The sequence below is a fragment of the Arvicanthis niloticus genome, chromosome 13 (assembly GCF_011762505.2).
Source record: "Arvicanthis niloticus isolate mArvNil1 chromosome 13, mArvNil1.pat.X, whole genome shotgun sequence".
NCBI lineage: Eukaryota > Metazoa > Chordata > Mammalia > Rodentia > Muridae > Arvicanthis > Arvicanthis niloticus.
The window spans coordinates 7638627-7659420 of NC_047670.1; the positions used below are offsets into that span (position 1 = coordinate 7638627).

General features: G+C 44.6%; 1 protein-coding gene across 10 annotated transcripts in view; it reads left to right on the forward strand.

Annotated features, from left to right (window-relative positions):
- Positions 1 to 20515, forward strand: part of Tpd52 (tumor protein D52) — an 80273-nt gene extending 59758 nt beyond the window's left edge. For 6 of the 10 annotated variants that reach the window (XM_034516127.2, XM_076911225.1, XM_076911224.1 and 3 more), the window contains exons 3-8: positions 4799 to 4947; positions 7978 to 8079; positions 9120 to 9146; positions 13736 to 13777; positions 15025 to 15073; positions 18942 to 20515. In XM_034516127.2, the coding sequence (XP_034372018.1) occupies positions 4799 to 4947; positions 7978 to 8079; positions 9120 to 9146; positions 13736 to 13777; positions 15025 to 15073; positions 18942 to 19064 (492 nt within the window). In that variant the 3' untranslated portion in view covers positions 19065 to 20515. The remainder of the gene's footprint in view (positions 1 to 4798; positions 4948 to 7977; positions 8080 to 9119; positions 9147 to 13735; positions 13778 to 15024; positions 15074 to 18941) is intronic. The other 4 variants (XM_034516128.2, XM_034516125.2, XM_034516129.2 and 1 more) reach the window with 2 other exon arrangements.
- The last annotated feature ends 279 nt before the right edge of the window (positions 20516 to 20794 follow it).

Below are 20794 nucleotides of genomic sequence, written 5' to 3' on the forward strand. Positions count from 1 at the left end.
TTTTATTTTTTATTGGATATTTTATTTACATTTCAGATGCCATCCCCTTTCCCCATCCCCTCACCCCCCCCCCCCCCCCCAGAAAACTCCTATCCCATGTCCCCTTTTCCTTTTTGCATTTATACACTTTTTAAAAATGTTAATCAAAGGCTTTATAAGTTTGGTAATGCTCAATCAGAAGTGTATCCCACTACCCAACCTAGATATATCAACTATCTTTGACTGGTGGAGACACGTGAACATCTACCTCCCTGTCTCCCCCCTCTCTTTCTCTCTCTTTTTCTCTCTCATCACCTAGCTTCTCCTCCTCTCCTTACTCCTTCTCTTCTTCTCGGTACTCCTTTTCCCCTTAGCTCCTCCTACATATCACCCTTCCTGTTAAAATAAAACTTTTCTCTCAAAATACAGTTAGAGCATAATTATGCCAATTTGTACCAGTGAGGTACAAGATAGTCCTAATGAATTTAAAAAATTTTTAAAAATTTGTTTGTGAATGTGTGTTGTTGTGGGTAGTTATAAAAAAACAAAGCATGCTAATCCAGCTGAGCGTCAGCAGTGGTGGTCTCGCCCCACCCCAAGGGTTCCCTCGGCTGGCTGGCTGAGCTGTGCCCCGTGGCTAGCCTGCAGAAAGCCGGCTGTCACTCATTCAGATCCCCTAGACCCATAAAATGACAACACTAAAGACTTGTAATATACCAACCAGATTTGTAACCGTGAATCTCCAACCCAAAAATGTCCACAGAAAGAACACAAAACTCAACCGATACAAATACAAGCCGCACACCTAGACGGAACAAATGTGCGCTGCACTGCTCAATTGCCCGTCCGTGAAATTTCTTGCTACTTGCAGCTTCTTCAGACCATGTGGTCAGCTCCATCTTCTCCTTCTGGTTCCATCTCTTCTTTCTGCCCCCTCTAAAACTTTCAGCAACGCCTTTCCTTCCGCTGCCCACTCAGAGGCTTTAGCCTTATCTGCGGATTAAGATTTCACCTGACCTCACCTGAGTACAGGCACCCCTGTTGAGGGAGCAGAAAAAACAGACAGAAATCCACAACAGTGTGTGTGTGTGTGTGTGTGTGTGTGTGTATTTGTATTTGTGTGCACACATGGAGGTCAGAGGACAACTCGAAGGGGTCACTTCTCCTTCCACCAAATGGATTCCAGAGATCCTACCCAGGCTTAGTGGCAAAGCCCCACATTTAACTCTTATCCCCTAACATAATATTTTTATTGATTCTTTGTAATTGCATGTTTTACCCCTATCACATTCACCTCCCAGTCCCTCCCTGTTTGACTCCCACCCCTGCCCTTGTGACCTCCCTTGAAGGAAAAAAAAGTCTACTTTGTGTTATCTATAAACTCACTGGAGCACCGTCAAACTCGCAGTGGCCTTGCCCTTAGAGCTGAGTCCTTCCCCTCCCCCATCCCTGCTGGAGAGTGACACTTCAGCAGACTATCATAGCTTTTAAGACTTCTCTTCGGTGGCTTCCTGTCTAGGCTGTTACTGGTTTGTTGGGTGTGTGTGTAGGGTGGGATGGAGGTAGGGGTTGTCACAGCAGTCTTCAATGTCCCTCTTACTCAACTGCACATTTGCAATCCTTGATATCACTGCCAGATAAGTAGCTTATTTGCTCGCTGTGTTCTGTGGGAGCCTGGATCATGGCATTAGCACAGACCAGGAACAGTGTTCCTGGTTGCAGCAGGGCCATTGACCCAGACAAGGCCCTCTGATGCACCTAGGATCACTGACATCAGCATGGTTTTAGGCCACAGCATAAGTCCTGGCATCCACCTGGCCTTTGGTGGTAACACGAGCGGTAACAGACATTAACACAGAGACTGGGCTGCAGTAAGATCTTGGACCCAGACATGGCCCTCAGCAGCATCAGACTTGGCTGGTCTGAGCTTCTTCTGGGTGGTTTGGTTGATTTGTATGTCCCAGGCAGCTAGACTTGTCTAAGCAACTCACAGTAGTCTTTTTTTGCTTCTATTTGCTTGGGGAGAGAGGGGTGAATCTGGTCAGTTTCAGGAACTTCCTGAAGCTGTATTGAGTTGTTTTAGTTCTTGCGTTTAAGGGGCTTCCTGGTAGGATGGAAAGTTTCACCCCTCCTTAGAGCATCCTGTTGTTCTACCTTCCCCTTTAAAATCCAGTATTTAAAGGAGCTTCCCTCTAGGGTTTTAATCTAGGAGGAAACTATTTACCCGAGCCCATCTTTTTGGTTACTTTGACTTACTGTGATGTGCCCACATTTCCTTCCTGTTGTGGTGTAGAGCAGTATTTTTACAGCTGAATGATGTTCTATCATATGGGTGTATTTTTTATAACATTCCTAAAGTGGGTGTAGGGTGGCTTTTCCATTGATACATCTGTCACTGGGGGATGATGCTGATCAACCTGCCATTTGTCTCTTGTCATTTTTGTATTTTCTTGTGAGCATTGTCTAATTCCTTTGCCCATTTAAAAATCCCATCATTTGCTTCTTTATGATGAAATTGTGAGTTTCTTCATGTGTTCTGGATACAACAAGATACATTTAACATAGGCTTTGACAATATTTCCTCTATTCTGTTGGTTTCTTTTTATCTCACTGTGAAGTACAACAGTTGTTTTCGGAGGGTGGGTGGGTTTGAGATACAGTGTCCTGTAGCCCAGCCTGGCTTGAACTCATGGTCAGGGCTGACTTCAAACTCCTGATGCTCTGTGCCAGAGTTCAGTTTTTTCATTTTAATAAGCTCTGCTCCCCTTGTATGGTAGGATATATATATATATATCTCCTAATGAAGGTTTTGAAGATTTGACTCCATGTCTTGCTCTTAGCATCATACATGTTAGCAATTACATACAGCTTCCTGAGCCACTTGAGTTGTGTGTGTGTGTGTGTGTGTAGCAAGTTAAGGGTTTCCCTTTATTCTTTTATGTATGGAAACCAGTTATCTGAGTTGTATTTGTTGGGACAAAAATCCCTGTTCTTTCTCCACCAAGGTCTCTTGACACGTTTGTCAAAAGCATTTTATTTCTGACTCTGAATTCTCTCCCCCCAGAGTGTGTTCCTCCTTGGTGCTCAGCACCACGCCCTCCCTGACTGCACCCCCACAGCGGCTTTCTCACACACATTTCTTTACATCACTTACATTCTTAGAGTCCATCCCCTTCCCTTGTCTACACTATCGGAAGAAGAGATTAAAGCTGCCAAGTATGCTGTAGCAGCGAACCTACCTACCTAACAGAAGCTGCACGTGACACAGCTCGAGGCTTGTAGGTGGCTGAAGCTTTGGGATTGGGTAAAGACAGAGGCATCCCCCTGCTGCTCAAGTGCTGTCTGGGAAGCTGGGCGAGGTTCTGGCTCCCCATCACTGTTACTGACTGGGTGAATCCTGCGACCTCCTGATTTTGGACTGTATTTGTTCTCATTCTCTTGCCCTTGTCTTCTCATGGTCTCCTCTTCAGTACATATCTGAGCAACCTGCACAGTCCTGTCTAAGATTCGAGCTCAGAGGATCAGGCCTTTACTTTGTACTCACTCACCCATTAATGCAGTCTCAGTGCTGTGCTGGCATGCTGCCCCTGTTTGTTCTCCTCCCTCCTTCCTCCCCTCCCTCCCTTCTTAGAGTCTATTTGGTCTTCTCTCCATTGTTGAACAGCATTATTACTTGAGTTTAGTAGATGTACTTTCCAGTTGAAACTGACTCCGAAAAGCTGTTTGTTGTTTTCCTAAATCCTCTTGGTTTTGGCTTACCGCTGTGTGCTGCAGGTCACATGACTTGTGCTGCAGGTCACATGGGGCTGAGGATGAGGCTGTGCAGCAAGCCTGCGAGCTTGTACAAGGGTCTTGATGAGGAAGCCCCAGGATCCCCTATTCAGTGTCATATCTCTACATGGTGTGTTTCTGTCTCACACTGTGACACTGTGCTTTCCAGCCTCTTGGGTGGAGCCTTCTCTTCTGCTTCAGGTATTCAGACTCCCATATCTCACAATCTCACTCACACCCAGACACTTCTGCCTCCAAATCGCTTCAGCTTCTCCCTTGTCCTTTCAAAAGCCCCTAGCAGAGAGACTCTGCCAAGTCTAGCTCCTCTTTTACAGCAGGCACATCGCTAACCCTTAGCCGTGGGATGCCTATTCTACGGTTGGGGGCTCAGGTGGTGCAAGGCTCTGACGGATGTTGCTTGATTTATATGCCCTTGGTTTTGGCAGATCCACTATGAAATCTTACGAAATATACAAGAAGACTGGTTGCAGTGTTTGGTGGGAGACAGAGCTGACTTGACGTAGTATATAGACAGAAGCTTTTGTGCACAGTCCAGGAGAAGCACCTGGTAGGAAAGAGGCCAGCACAGTGGTGCTCGGGTGATTTGACTGGTTTTTCTGTGTAGAAGGGAGAGGCATTGTGGCTTCTGAGGTAACAAAGCAGGACAACCGGGAAGATACAGAGTGGCTCTTGTGGAGAAAGCACTATGTACTCTGTCTACTAAACAACTTGGTTTATAAAGAGACAGCTAAATTTATAAGAAAATTTAAGTGTAGCCATGCATGGTGGCACCCAACTTTAATACTAGGACTGTAGAGGCTGAGGCAGGCGGATCTCTGTGGATTTGAGGCCAACCCAGTCTACACAGAGAGTTCCAGCAGGCCAAAGACGCACAGCATAGTGAGACTCTTGTCTCAAATGAACAAACGTACTGCCCCCAGGGGTGATGATAGCATTGGTGCATGGCTTGCTTTGATGTCCTTAAGCCCTTAATAGTTTACAGAACAGCTCTTGCTGTTTCCCCCTCAACTCTGTTTGTTCCCTGTAGGTGGAAGAAGAAATCCAGACTCTGTCCCAAGTGTTGGCTGCAAAAGAGAAGCATCTCGCAGAGATCAAGCGGAAACTTGGGATCAGCTCGCTTCAGGAATTCAAGCAGAATATCGCCAAAGGGTGGCAAGACGTGACAGCAACCAATGCGTATGTTCCCTGGGTTGTACACACTTCCAGACAGCGTAAAGGGCTCCTTTGCTCCTTTTCTTTGGGGAGAGGAAGAGGAGGGCACTGAGGATTTTTTTTCACAGTTTTTCTTTGGATCACACAGCCTTTTCTTTCCAGTTCTTTCAGAGTACCTGACTCATTTCTAATTTTGGTTTTCTAGAACATTTTAAGGAATAAAATCTCATGTGCAGGTTGAGGGAACTGTATTCAAGTTTCAAAAATGTTGGATAGTAGTTTTCCTTTCCTGTGTTGGTGTCTTCTCCTTCTCTTCTTCCTCATCCTCCTCTTTCTTCTTCTCCTCATTCTTCTCCTCTTCCTTCTTATTCTCCTCCATCTTCTTACTGAGGTTTTTAGTTCCACACAAGTCAGAAAATATTAAATGGAAAATTTTAGACATAAAATGAATAAGGTTTAAATTAGATGCTGTTTTGTGTAACATGACTCAGTCTCCCGCCATCTTGTTGTGTATCACTTGGGACATGATTCCTCTCTTCCCAGTGTATCCATGGTGTACACTCCACCTGTCTTAGGGTTTCCATCGCTGTGAAGAGACAGACACCATGACCAAAGCAACCCTTATAAAGGACAATGTTTAATCGGGGCCGGCTTGCAGTTTCAGAGGTTCAGTCCATTACCATCATGGCGGGCAGCATGGTAGTGTGCAGGCAGACACGGTGCTGGAGAAGGAGCTGAGAGTTCTACATCTTGATTCACAGGCTGCAGAAGTGAAAATGACCCTAGGCCTGGGTTGAGCATCTAAGACCTTTAAGCCTGACCCTTCTTCCCCCAACAAGACCACACCTCCTAATAGTGCCACTCCCTACAGCAAGGCATTGAAACACATGAGCCTGTGGGGGGCTGCTCCTATTCAAACCATGGTATCACCGGGCCCTGAGTTACTTCGTGGTCATGGAAGAGAAGACATGGTGTTGATTGAGTTCAGTGTGAGCTGTGACTGTTGGCATCCACTGGTGGTTAGTTCTGTCAGTATCAGTATAGGGAGGGGCCTACGCTGGTTTTTCCATTCTGCAGACAGTGTTGTTAGTTCTCGGCATAACCCAGCAGATTGGGTGAAGAGATAACCCCAAATAAGGAATAGGCTCAGGTAAGTGACATTTGGAGATTGCAATCACTCAGAGTGGTGGGATCAGGATTTGAACTTGGCTCTGGACATCTGTGGAGATGGTCATTTTTTCATCTGTTCTAATAGCCCAAAGTTCTTCCACCACAGTGTCTCATATGTGTGGAGCCCAGTCTCCTAGTCTTCTGTTTTTATGATTATGATCCAGCATTGTGACCATGCTGGCAGGGGAGGAGCAGGCTTCTGGCAGTAGGTCTGCCTTTCGTGTTTGATCCTAGCTTGTGAGTTTGGCAAAGTTAGGAGACAACAGTTACAGTTACTCTGTGCCCCACTCGACAGTACTTGAGGGGACCCTGACCACTTCTTCTTCCTCCTCTGTCCTTGTACTGGGACTCAGACCTGTGGCCTTGCTCGTCTAGGCAATGCTCTATCACTGAGCTGTGTCCCTAGAACAAGCCTCCATCTTTTCTCATGTTAGTTGGCCGAGGGGAACATACAGGGAACTAATCTTTGACCATGCTAGCCAGGAGCAAGGTTTGTTCCCAGTATTTGATCTAGATGTAGAAAGAAACACAACAACAAAACAAACAAAAATAAACACAACAAAATATCTCCCCCAAACCAAAAAAAAAAAATAAATAAAAATAAATAAAAAAAAAATAGCAAAAACAATGCCCCAGCACTAATTCCTGCAGTGGAGAGGGCTGACCCTTTTGATAGATTCTATGTTTCTGTTTGGTTGGTATGAAGTGGAGTGATCATTTCTATTTTACGGTGACAGTAAATGTTACACTGTAATAATAGTCTTGTGTATTGGTATCTTATACATACATTGAAAGTCAGTCAAGTTCTTATGCGGTGGCTCCAGCAAACTAAATTATGCTCATAGCATTTGTTTGGATCCTACACTGTGCGCGAGCCATCCTTTTGCTCCCGACCACTTTCTGTGGGGTAACACTGTCAAAACATCTGTGGAATCGGATTCACACTGTGCTTTGTTTGGCTGATGTAGAGAAGGGGGGAAGGAAGGTGAGATTTCAAACTCTGGCTCATGTTCAGTTTTGTTTCATGATTGGTTTTTAGCCTGGTGACCCTAAAATACAGCTGTTCTCTACAGGGAAAGAAAAGATAGTTTATTCTTGAGCCAAGCGTAAGCCGCTGCGGCCTGGAAACAGAGACTCAGGTTGTCCCGAAAGATGTGTTCTAATATAGAAGAGATCACACACGGTTCCTCTGGTCTCAGAATGCCTGCAGCATTTTCTGTCTCTAGTCACAAGTTCAGTCCTATTTCTATATAAAATCTAACTCCGTGTCTGTATGTCTGCACAAGTGCACGGGAGGAGGACAGCTTCAGTGCAGTTCCTCAGGGGCCAGTTATCTGCAATTTTGTTTGTTTGGCTTGCTCTTTATTTTTTAAGGCAGGGCCCCTCTCTCTAGCCTGGAGCTCATCTAGTAGGTTATAGTGTCTGGTCAGTGAACCCAGGACCCTTTCTTTGTCCATCTCTCCCAACACCTGGATTACCATCATCAGAACTCCCGTGCCCACTCTCCTCACGTGGGTCCTAGGGGGCTCAAACTCAGGTCTGTGGGCTTGGAAGGCGAGCACTTTATTGGCCAAATGCTTGCCCAGGCCCTGGTCTTATAGGGTTTTTAATATATGTGCAGCTTTTCTTTTTTGTGGGGAGGGGACACTTGAGGTTTGCCAGCCCCACCCTAACTACTCGGTCCATTCCTTTCTCTGCCTCTATCCAGGACACCAGAACATGATGGCGGGGCTGTCGCTGCCCTGATGGTTATAGAGAATGTTAGAAGTTCTTAAAACTGTTCTGTTCTTGAGTTCTTCTACAGGTGATGACCACTGTATCAGGAAGAATTTACAGAAAGCCTAGCTGACATTTCCCCCCTTCTTCATTTATAATTGACTATAGATACAAGAAGACATCCGAAACTCTATCGCAAGCCGGGCAGAAGGCCTCCGCTGCATTTTCATCGGTTGGCTCAGTCATCACCAAAAAGCTGGAAGATGTGAAGTATGTGGGTCTTTTCCCTTGCTCACTGAGTCCTGTGGCAAACTGAGCTGCACACTGATTGCTGTCCCTCCCTGCCCTTGGGTCTGGGTGCTGCTGGGTTCTCCTCTGTTAGAGAGAGGGAGGGTACTCCTTTAAATCAAGGCCTGAAATGCTTGCCTGAATTCCTCAAGACCTAGTATTCTAACCTCCAAAATGAGCATATTCTGAGTCCCTTTAAGGGCTGCTGAAAAATTCTGGTTGCAAACTGTCGCATCTCAGTCCTTCTTGATCCTGCATATAAGTACGTCTATGGTGTTTGCAAATGTGTGGTTGTGGGCAGAGCCAGGTGCCTTTCTGAGAATGAGTACAAGAACATTGAAGTGCATGTTCTGACTTCACTGTTTGTGTGTGACATTTGTGTGTCATGGTGTGGCTCCAAGGTGCTTATGTGAACACTGGTTTGTACTAACCCATAAGCTTTACCTATATTCGCGCTCAGGCTCCGGTCTTGATTTTGAGTTTCTTTTTTAAAAATTGTGCGTTTGTATTTGAGATTGGTTTGCAGAAGTTTTCTTGTCATTCTGGTAAAAACCACTTCATGGTGTTTTCGTGCTTCCATCTCCCCCTGAGTTAGAATAGTGCTGAACATAGGCAACATGGCTTGCATCGGCTGTACCTGTGTTGGTGTGCACACTTTCTGTTTGTCTTTTTCTATGCCTAGATTGCATGAGTCTATATGCTCTATTTGTGGAGAAAAATAGGTTTTACAACCAGAATTTTGTTAGTTGAAACCGGTTCATTCTATCAGTATTTTATACTGTGTATTAAAACCCATTTCCTCATGTATTATATTTGAGAGCTACATTGTTCTAAGCTTAATATCATAAGGACGCAGTTTCTGAGTGGGGGGTACCTTCGAGGCACTCTTCTTTTAATGTTGACCGAAGCTGTAGTGTTCTAGGGGTATATAAATCATGCAGCCTTATGAAGAGGGTTATGTAATTCTGATAGAGTCATTAGAACTTCCTTTCTGTTTTAACGCTTCCTCTGGCTTCTTACAGATTGCAAGCTTTCTCACATTCCTTTAGGTAAGGAGAGTTTGAACCCTGCTGCTGCTGCTGCCTGGCAGTCGTGTGAGATGTGTGCAAAGTTAGATGTGCTACCTCTGTGGACGCGCCTGTGTGTCCTCTGTGGGGTCTTCCTCCTGAGCGCATTCTAATTCTCACGGAGGGTTTCGTGTATACCATGTGTAATGAACCACTTGAAAGAAGACACAGTGGCACAAGGGATATAGAAATGACTTCTGAAATTTCAATTATTATCAATTTTACCATGGCATACAGAATTTCTCCCTTTTCATGTCTGATTGTTTGGTTCTGATGCTTTTGTAAGGATATTGGAATTCTCCTTCCCATGGGTCCTGTTGTGTAATTGTAATCGACTGCATGCGTACGTCTCCAACTTATTAAGGTTACAGTATCCTTTTCATGTGAGATCTTGCTCACCATGTACTTTTCAATATTTGGTTTATCAGCATACTTTACTGCTTTATTATTTCTCCACTAACTTTTCTTTAAGCACACAAGGTATGGTTTGTCAATGGGCAAGGGATACTAAAAAGTCCAAGTGATGCCTGGAGCCCTGTGTGCTGAGCCCGCCTCTCTGCTCTTGGCAGACTCTGGTTATATGTGTAGGTACTGGAGAAGACAAGTGGGAGATGGTTGAAGAATAAAGGGACGGGCATCTCAGTCTCCATCTCTCTTCTGAGTGGTGCATATCACCATCTTAGGGGAAACTTGCTGTCCCTGCAGCCCACTGCGCAGCTGCTACTGTTTGGTTTGCTTTTTCTCCCTGTCTCTTTTTTTCCAGTTGTTATTTTAAAAACGTTTTAAAATTTTTATTGACTCTTTGTGAATTTGACATCACACATCCCAATCCCACTCGGTCCCCGTCCTTCCCTATCTGCCCTCTACCCCTGTATCCTCCCCCACCAAAACAAAATAGAAAACAGCATCTCGCTGTGGAAGCTGCAGTGTGTCACAGTGTGTCACAGAGTGTCACACAGTGCACCCTTTTGTCCACATAGCTTTAATGACAGTGTTCATTGCAGTGAGTCACCTGTCAGATTTGAGGCTTCTGGCTTCTGCTAAACCATCAATACTAGATCCTTTCATATATCCTGTTGTTGACTTATGTCTTGAGATCCTGCAGCTTTGGATCTGCAGGACTGGCCCCTTCACTTGCTCCAGCAGATCATAGATGGGGTACATATGGGGGGCAGTCCAACTCAAAGCCTGAATCTTGTCCTAGTAGCTGAGTTGATCAGCCCACCAGCTCTCTCCCTAGCCTGTGCCACCGGGGCCAGCTCTCAGGCTTTGCCCAGAAGAGGGGTGGGGACTACTCTCCTGTTCTCATGACCTCAGGGCAAACCTCCGGCCTGATGCATTGAGGTGTGGTAGTGTGGTGGTGTGAAGGGACATCTCTCTCATACCCACCCCACTCCACCCCAAGGCAGATCCCACCACCAGGGCCAACTCTACTCTGCTGCCCATGTGAGGTGCAGGCCTGCTCTTTCCAGTCCGACAGCCGGTGAGGGGCGGGGCCAGCCCTGCTCAGCCCTTGGACATCAACATGGTCTCGGGTGGCAGCCCAGGCTAGGAATGTCTGAATGCCCTTTGGTGGTTCCATGGTCTATGGAGATCCACACAGACCCCTGCTGCTGCATGGCTGTGGATCTAGACATGGTCCTCAGAAGCAGAACAGGCCAGGACTTTGGCAGCCTCCGTTGGCAGCTCACATGAGCCGCTTCTCAGCCCCCTCATGTCTCCAGCTTCTTCGCTGCCAAGAGTCCAGCATGGGCCCCACGAGTTCCTCCCCTGCTGTAGCGACTGTCAGGAAGGTGAAGATCTGGTACCAGGAGCCATGGCTCCTGGGAGTTAGTGATTGCCATCACAGTGTCAGGCTTATAGATGGCATTTTGCAGCCTCCTCACAGTCCTTGCATTCTATGTGCCCCTCTCCCACAGTACTCTGAGGTTTCAGGGAATGTTGTCAATGCTTGTCTTGGCTTTGCCGACAAGTAAGCAGTGTGTATCAATCTGTAGAAATCAAGTCTTGTGACAAAAACCTAGAAACAAGAAAAAAGATTCTTCTTTCAATTTCATAATTCTTACAGATCAGAGATTGCCTCAGGTCACTTAATCTGGTTCCATGTTTTCTGATGTATCGGGGAAAAAAAAAAATCACATCTTTCAGATCATGAGGGTCATCGAGACAAATTCTGGCCACATTCCTCCAGAAACCACCCAGGGAGATGGGGCTGTCACTGAACCGTGGCAGCCTGACTCCTTCTGGGGTTGGGGTGGGGAGCTAAGAGGGCAGGCCCCAGAGATCCCTTTTACCAATGTCTCCGAAGCAGATGACTCACCCCATTAACTGTTTCTCTGGAGTCCCTCTCGTGTGGCAAGCCCACACTAGTGAATTTTGGATGTAGAAAGAGATGCTAATTTAAAGATTCAACATCAGTTTTTTTTTTTTTTTTTAAAACATGACAAAGTTAATGAGTTAACATTTGAGATTTAGATATTCATAATAATTTGGCTAGGTTAGGGAGGAGGGATGGTGGAGGAGCAGTGAAGGGGAGAGAAGAGAGAGAGGGTGGGAAGAAGGTGCGAGAATAGGTGCTTTGGATGGCTTGAAAGCTTGAAGACAAGAGCTCAGCCAGGCTGGTTTCCCTGTGGGACCAGGTCATGGGCGCTGACCCACGAGACCCCTGGGACAATCACTGACCGCCCCTAACGGTAGTGCGTATGCTTCCACCTTTGTTCTTTGCTGTTTTCTCTTCAGGTGGCATATTCGAGTTACACTTCTAACGTGGAGCAATCCTTTACAAGAACTGTCTCCTTTTAACCACTGCTATACTGGAACACACGAGATGGGTTCATAGCATCCTGGGATGACTCATGGTCTCATTTCTTATGTATTTAAGAAGAAATGCTAATCTGTAACCCATTTTGTGTTTATTGCACAAGGAATTTTACTTTCTAATGAGTATTTATGTATACAACTCTATTTTTTTTTTATTTGTTTTGGGGGTTTAATTAAAGTTAATCCAGACAATTCCCTTTTGCTGAAAACTTCCACCTTTCCTGGGAAAAGAAATCTCTTTCATCCTCTGTGGGAGGGCATCTTTTGGTTAGGAACTGAAGCAGTGTCATCTTTCCATGCCTTTCCCATTCACATGTCCCAGTTCTAGTCAACAAAGTGTCCATTCATTCTGCTGTACTTGTGAAATGTTGACTATGTGTCAGACTCATTGTAGGTTGTAGGGCTAGAACTAAGAATGCTGATTGTGTGTGTGTGTGTGTGTGTGTGTGAGAGAGAGAGAGAGAGAGAGAGAGAGAGAGAGAGAGAGAGAGAGTATGTGTGTGTGTGAGAGTATGTGTGTGAGAGTGTGTGTGTGTGTGTGTGTGTGTGTGTGAGAGAGAGAGAGAGAGAGAGAGAGAGAGAGAGAGAGAGAGAGAGAGAGAGCGAGAGAGAGAGCGGGGGGGAGAGAGCACCATGAAAACTATGTCAGTTTCTGTTTCAGCCAAAGCCAGCAATGTAATATAGTGGCTCCAGGCTACATGCTGGGTAAGACCACACTGAGGATTCCCACGTAGGTGTGCTACTGCTTTGATAATCTAGTTGGGAGGACACTGAGCTCTGGGAGGCTCAATGATGTCAAGGTCACAAAGCCAGTGTGAGTGACTGATGGTTAGGTTTGGACCCACTGCTCTTGGTCCCAGAGCTGACATCCTCCCCACGGCAGTGAGGTTGGGAACGGCCTGAGCCCGGGCATCGTCCAGCACTGTCGCTCTTGTGTGAGTTAAGTCAGAAGAGATTGTGGAACAATGTGGGACTGCTTTCACAGGGGAGAACAGGCTCAAAGCTTTGTCAGTGCTGTTATGGATAGAAGTTAAACTTCAGAATATAGAGAGCTCTGTGGTACTTGAATGTCTTTTAGGAAGTCTTGAGATCAAGGCCAACTGCCTCTTTCTGAAGACCAGCTGCTCGTATTGCTAAGGAGTGCTGTGGAATTTGTAATAACTTAGGGTCATGAAATGGGTGGTAGATTTAGAAACCGGCCTGTTCCAGCCTAGAAACAAATACCTAGAGAAAGATGGCCATTGTGGCCCTTCAGGGGCTTGCTTATGTATGTGTTCTCCCCCACCCACTCCGTCTGTGTGTGTGTGTGTGTGTGTGTGTGTGTGTGTGTGTGTGTGTTTGTGCGCACACTACACTTTTGAGGGGAGGTGATGGGCACTCAGTCAGGACTCCATCTTCCGGTCTCGGTTTCCTGCTGTTACCCTGATTGCCGTCTCTCTTCTGAGCCTGGCCTCTGTGTGAGTCAGGAAAAGCACAGCTTCATAGCTTTCTCAGTTTGAGTGGGGGACACGGTCTGTCTTATTTGCTCTCAGGATTCGCATTTGGCTCATGAATGGCTCGAAAAGTAAATCCTTTTCTATAACGTTGAATAACGCTGACATCTCCCTTCCACCTCAAAAAGCATATCATGTTCACGGTGCCAAGACACCGAATTGTCAGAAAGCTCTATTTATCAGAAAGTGTGGTGAGCTTCTCATGTCGAGCCACTGTATACTAACCTGTTTCTGTCTCTCTTTAATGCTGCCTCTCAGTATCCGCTCCATTCAGCATTCGATTAGCATGCCTGCCATGAGGTAAAGTATGTCTCTACAAGACGATCTCTGCCATTTCTTTGGATGTTAAACTTAAGCCACTGAGTAGAGAACTAGAATTCCACCTCCACAATGCTGTGCATTTAACACCGTTGGAGTTTGCAGTTATTGTTCTGTAGTGCTGGGGTAGATTCACGAGATCCAAAATGTGAAATTCCTTTTTTTTTTTTTTTTTTTTTTTTTTTTTTCTTAAAGAATTACTATTTTAATTTCATCTTATGGAAGACGCATGCCAATGCAGAATGAAGCTTCTCTTGTGGTTCAGGGCGATTCTGGCTCTTTTCTGTCTGTGTTAGCTTTGGTTACAACCCCTCACATCCCTGCTTCTACCATCCACTCAGCCCCCCCCCCCCCCCCCCCCGTCACCTCAGGGTGGCCTTAGAGCCAGCTCTTATCAGTGGGCCTTTGGCAGAGCCTAACCATATAAATCCTTGGCTGGGACTCAAGTCCATGTTGGAATTACCCAGAAGGGTAGATCAGTGCTGCATGCTGAACCCATCCCTGGGGTTTCTGAATCTAGAACAGAATGGGGCCTGAGAATTCATTTTCCTAGGGAGTCTTTGAGAGCTGCAGCTGCAGCTGGCCTGGGGTGGGGGTAGGGTGGGGGTATGCACATGCCAACAACCACTGGCCGTGTTCCACTCTGTGCCCCTTTTACCTGTGTAACAGGGTGGGTATTTAAGGTCTCATGGATAGGAACCCATGGGTGACAGACAAAAGCCCAAAGTGTGGAGGAAATGAACATCTCTGAGCTCTCTTATCTCTTTTGGTCCCTTCCTTCTCTGACAATGGTGGAATTGGGGTCCCGGTAAGGGAACCTCGCACCGTTTGCTTGTCCCGATGGTGTGGTGCGCGTGCATGCCTTGGAAGATGAGTTGCTAAACTAGAATTGTAAAGCATAGGGCCTGGGTCCAGGGGGTCTCATGGTGGCCGGCATTCCCTTGCATTAATGACAGAGCTGGTCTTGCCCGGCTTCTTTCTTTCTGTACGTGTGTGACAGCATCACTTATAGCTCAGAGTAGCCATCTTCATGTATTGTAGACATGCTAGCTCAGAAGCCGGTCTTCCATGGTAAGCGTATATGGTGACACCTGTACACACACATCCGGATAAGTCCCTGTTATGAGTAGCACCAAAGAGAAGTGTGATCGGTCAGTGCTGCGTCAGAGACCTGACTTCTTCACAGTGCTTGTAATTTTACTCTTTTTTTTTTTTTTCTATCTTCATAGAAACTCCCCAACATTCAAGTCATTTGAAGAAAAAGTTGAAAACTTAAAGGTAAGTAAAGAGGTGAATGACCTCAGGACACACTGGTGCCTGAGGTCTCTGCTGTGAATCACTGACATAAAGCTGTAAAGAACGTTAAGATTTGTACTCTGTGTTTCACTGATGGACAGACAGTGCATGGTTTTGTAGGGTTTTTTTTTTTTTTTTTGTCTTTACTTTCTGATTTTGAGCATGTGATGTAGCTTGCTGCACACAGAATGAATGACTTCACACAATTCTTCAGACAGTTCTTTTATTTCAAATATTTTTATAATTGCACAAAATTTGCTCTAGCTGGTTTTTTTTTTTTTGGGGGGGGGGTGTCTAGAAAGCACAAAATGTTGGAAAGTTGGATCTTCCACACAGTCTGAGCTGTCCTGCTTTAAAACCCACCCGCACATTCTCCTTTGCAATTGAATATTGTGCTTCGTTGTGTATGCTGTCTGTTTACATATGCCTTATATTGGCTACTATATCTTCAATTGTTGTATAATTTATTAGTTCTGTTATTACGTTGGCTTCATGAATGCCATTTAGTAGTCACTGTCTTATTATTTTTATTGTTCATCAATTTCACACATTATAAGATGTATCTTGATGGTACCCACCCCCTTGGTCTCCCATTAGAGGCACACATCCTTTTATAATGGTTAGCTTTATACATTGCTTTATTTCCAAGATGATTACAAAATCAACTCTGAGAATTGGGGATAGTGGCTCATGCATGCAGTCCCAGCGCTTGGAGGCTGAGGCATGAGGATTGCCGAGAGTATGATGCTAGCCTGGGCTACAGAGTGATATCCTGTCACAAAAACACCAAAACCAACCAACCCACCCAACCAACCAAACATAAGCTTGGCAGCTCTTAGAATCACGTATGATTTCCAGGTGATAGAATTCCTGATGTTCTAGTCTACAGTATTTGTGTGTAGCCTGTATGATTATTACTTTATCCAGTCCTGATCATTGTACTGGGTATAGTTGGAGATGATGATGATGGTGATGATGGTGATGATGATGATGGTTTTACATAAATGAACTTGCTGGGCAAGATGATGAGTTCAAGACCAGCCTTGGCTACAGAGTCAGACCTTATTCAAGAAAATATGTTTTAAAACTCATATTTAGTTTAGTCTTTCAGAACATCAGAAGAGTCATTTATCCTTTTTGGGAGAGGAGAGGGAGAAGGGGAGTTTGAGACAGGGTTTCTCTGTATAACCCTGGCTGTCCTGGAACTCACTGTATAGACCAGGCTGGCCTCGAACTCAGAAATCTGCCTTCCTCTGCCTCTCAAGTGCTGGGATTAAAGGCATGCTCCATCACTGCCTGGCGAGTCACTTATTCTTAAAAGTATCTTACATTACAAAGGCAGGGTGTGCTTACTGAGAGATAAAAATCCAGTGGTCTGCATTTTTCACATGGACCTCTTTGTGTAAATACATGGCTGTTTTCTGAGATCACACTGCACACACAGTCTCCCAGTTTTATGTATGTGAACCCATGATTGCAGGAGCCCTTCTTTTTGTTCAACAATACTATTTAGGGGCCCCACATAATTCTCGGCATATTGCTCAGCGTGCATATGTCACACTCATGGTTTCAGATCTGTCCACGAGGCTGACTTCATTCAGAATCTCAGTGCCTAGTTGTACATCTGAAAACAAGACACAACGAAGAGTCAAGGTTGCTGTGACTCAGATCTCAAGACTGTCAACTCCCCTGCTTCACTTCACACCTGTCCTGATGTTAGTGTTTGAAATAGCTCACCAGGATTCAGGAACTAATGTTCATTTGACTCCAGAGATTATGAAGGACTGCCCAGTCACTTGCTGTATTAACAGTCTATAGACTGTATGACCTAGCATCATTTCGATGATGGCTTAGAGTTACTGTTGTTGTGACGGAACACCATGGCTTAAAGCAAGGGTTTATTCAGCTTACATTTTCAGATCATAGACCCTCATTGAAGGAAGCCAGGATGGGAACTCAAAAATTGCAGAGGCCATAGCTTGCTCAGTCTGTTTTCTCACAGAACGCAGGGCCAGCAGCCCAGGGGTGGCACCATCCATGCTGGGCTGGGCCCTCCCATCAATCATTAATTAAGATGTCCCACTATCTTGCCTACAGCTTAATCTTATAGAGGCACTTTGTCAATCGGGATGCCATCCTCTCAGATGACTATAGTTTGTGTCAAGTTGACATAAACTTATCCAGCACAGAGGAAGACACAAAAGGAAAACTATACAAAGTATATTGAACTGCTATTGCTAAAGAAACTTGTGGTTATATGCTTGGGAAGATTTTGCCAAATTATACGTATATTCACTTAAGTCTGGGGTCAGCATGTCTGTGCTCTGAGATTTTGGATGGATTTGGTGCTCTGCAGTGTTTGAGCCGTGGCAGTGACATGCAAAGCAAAGGGTGCCATGTGGACCTGGAGGAGGGCATCACCTATTGACAGGAAGGGGAAGGCAGAGAAGGCCTCAGTAATATAATCAGAGACATGTGTAAGGCTTTACGGTCTCTTTGAGGAGTGCTAATATGGTCTTGTGGAAATGGGAATCCAGTCAACACCTTCTTCTGTACATTTTACAAGCGTTGCTGGCAGCCTTGCACAGTGAAGGGAGGGTGCGGTTCACAACAGGAGCAGTTGAGAGGTGGGAGTTGTGATCCAGGCAGAAGAGGTTAGTGGATGAGTTCAGGTACCATAATGGGAGTAAATACAGAGATACTTAGACGTTAGACCAGGATACAGGCAAATGCTGTCGGAACAAAATGGAATAAAAGGATAATGGCTCACGCACAACTCCATGTATGCAGGTGTTGTTGCCGTACAACACTGTTGTTAACACAGCTTTAAATGTAATATTATGGCACATAACACTTTAAGCACTTCTACTTAGAATTTAATAGAGCAGTGAAATGAAACAATGTAAAGATTATTGTTATGATGGAAGAGTCTCATTGGCTCTCCTAGAGAGGAAAGGTGAATGATGAACGGCAAAAGAACCAGTTGTTGGGAGTTTGCTTTTACATAGGCTGCATTGGAAGGAGCTGTAGCAGTTTCTTACAGTTAAAGAACACAGTTTAGTGAATTTAATAAGGACACAAGTTGTACAAATTTATCCAACAATTTAAAGATTAGATGGGAGGTTTTAGACTCTGCCCAGTCAGTAAAGACTGGCTGGGGTAACAGGACAGTCAAGTTTGAATCCACTGGTCACAGGCTGGCTCCTGAGTGTTAGCTGTCATGTTGTTTCCCTATTATGTGCAACTGCCAGGCATATGTAGCATTCAAACAAATACTGACTTACTGTTTGAGGCCTGATATGTACCAACTTCTAGTACACACAAAGTCACTCAGGGTCCCTCTGGCATCAAGATTTCAGTTCTGACATCTTCCGTGTCTGATAAGCCCCCAGATGATGCTGAGTCTGTAAGCTAGACTTTTATGTAGGTAACGGCTAAAAAGCTTACAGTACACCTGGAGGAATCCATTTATTTCCTCCATTTGTCATAGTTAGTAATATTTCTGAATGAATGTGTATGAATGAAATTGATAGACAACAAGATGTTTATCAATTATCTACAGAGGTCAGTAGATACTTTGGAATGATTGAGTACAAAGTTCTTGAAGTAAATTTTCTGGTGAAGAGTAATTAGCTGATGGAGGGGGTGGGACGGGGCAAGCATTTCAGCAAGGTGGAAATCGGGTGTTGAACTGTCCCACTACCCTGAGCACTATAGTACATCATCCATATGTAATGTGCTGGGCCAGCAGAGACCCCATGTGTCTTTGACAGTAAATTTAAAGTTCCTTTCTGCAGACGCAGCTAATGTTGTTTCATGATGTCTTTTCTGTTGCATACTTTTTAAAAAGTCTAAAGTAGGAGGAGCCAAGCCTGCTGGCGGCGATTTTGGAGAAGTCCTGAATTCCACAGCGAACGCTACCAATACCACCACCACGGAGCCGCCTCCAGAACAGATGACAGAGAGCCCCTGAGCTGCCGACCTGTGTCCTGCTGCCCACTGCCAGGTGCTGCAAGCGAGAGCCAAGCACATCTTGACAACACTCATGGCTGCAGATTTCTACCAGATGTGCTTTTATTCAGCTTTACTTATTTCTTTGACCAAATAGTTTGTGAATGAAACAAAGTGAAACCACCCTCACCTCCACTCCAGGGAAATACCCGTTAGCGTGCATGGAAGGTCCTTTGTATAGGAAACATCATCATAGAGCCTCTGGTATTCCCTGCAGGCAACTACTGTGTTTCTCCTTAAAAATCACTGTACATCTAGATTCTAGTTTGAGCTTTTTTTGCTATCTACATGAGTCATTCTTTTTGGGTCTCTATACACGTAATCGGTTTCTAACTAAAACTGTTCTTTTCTAAATTCGGGTTATTAAAAGTCTTGGAATTATTTCATTACTTCCAAAGAAGAAACTACCAGCTACATTTATTTTTCTTAGATAAACAGTTTTATAAGGACCATATCTTGGGTTTCTGAAGGCATCAGACTAAGTAGACAGGTGTGTATACATTTCAGTAGTTCTGGAAGTTAAAAACATGCAGACACTCAAACTTCCAGTGGTGTGAGTGTGGGTCCCCCCGGCCCCTTTGGTAACTGTCATTTATTTGTAGCTGCATCGGGTTCAGCATATCGGTTATTTATTATACCATTATGCATTTTTTATAAGATTAAAATTTTATTTCAGGCAAATTGACAGAATAACATTTTGAGGCAAGTATGTAACATTACAGTGAGGTGGGAGGTTCCCACACTCATCATTGGTAATTCCAAAAGTCTAAGAAGCCTTTAGGTCTATACAGCTATAAAAATGCTAAAATAATTCACCTTAGGGGAAACTACTGCCTCCGTGAAATCCACTTACCACCCTTTAGGAAGCACAGAAAGTTCTATGAGAAGTACAACTTGAATATTTTTTATACTAAGGTATTGTTGACGACTCCGGAGGCTGTAAGGCGTTACTACAGGTGAGCTTATCATGCTGTACTTGTTTTCAGTGTGTCAGTGACTGTGAACTGTACTGCAGCCATTGTTCCCACGTTGACAACTGTCAGGGGGCTCGTGAATCACAGCTTCCTGATGTCTCTGCTGAGTTGCTCTATTGACTGTGGTTACTACTGATCCACTATGTTTCCTTTGCTGTGTATGTTTTTGGCCTATGAGGGTGTATCTGTTACTTAACTATTGTGGTGGTTTTACCATTGTCCATGCCAAATGTTAATTGCCAAGCTTGGGGTGACCTAGAGCATTTTTCAAAAGCATGACTAGATTTAATTGAGGATAAGGTTTCTGCCAACCAGAATTGAAAACCCACAATGTCAGTTGTTACAAAACGACATGCTGCCATTCCTGATTGCTGCTTGGATGCAATGGAAACTGTGCTCGATTACATGTGAAAATCTTAATAAAGTCTGTGTCTCAGTAGTGTAGGTTTCAATGTTTATTAAGAGGGCAGTGGACTGGACAAAGCTTGTTGTATTCTAAAATCAACTGGTATTCTGGAAGAATTTTCTTAGAGGACTGGACTGTAGAAATTTATCTTTAGAGATATATTGTGATTATTCAATATAATGATTTTTCTACCAATTAGTCTTTTTTTTTTTCTTTCTAACATCGTGTTAACAGATTATTTCCTGGGTGTCTATTATATATTTGTAACTAGGCAATAGCAGAGTAAGATGGCAGGGTTTTTTTTGTTGTTGT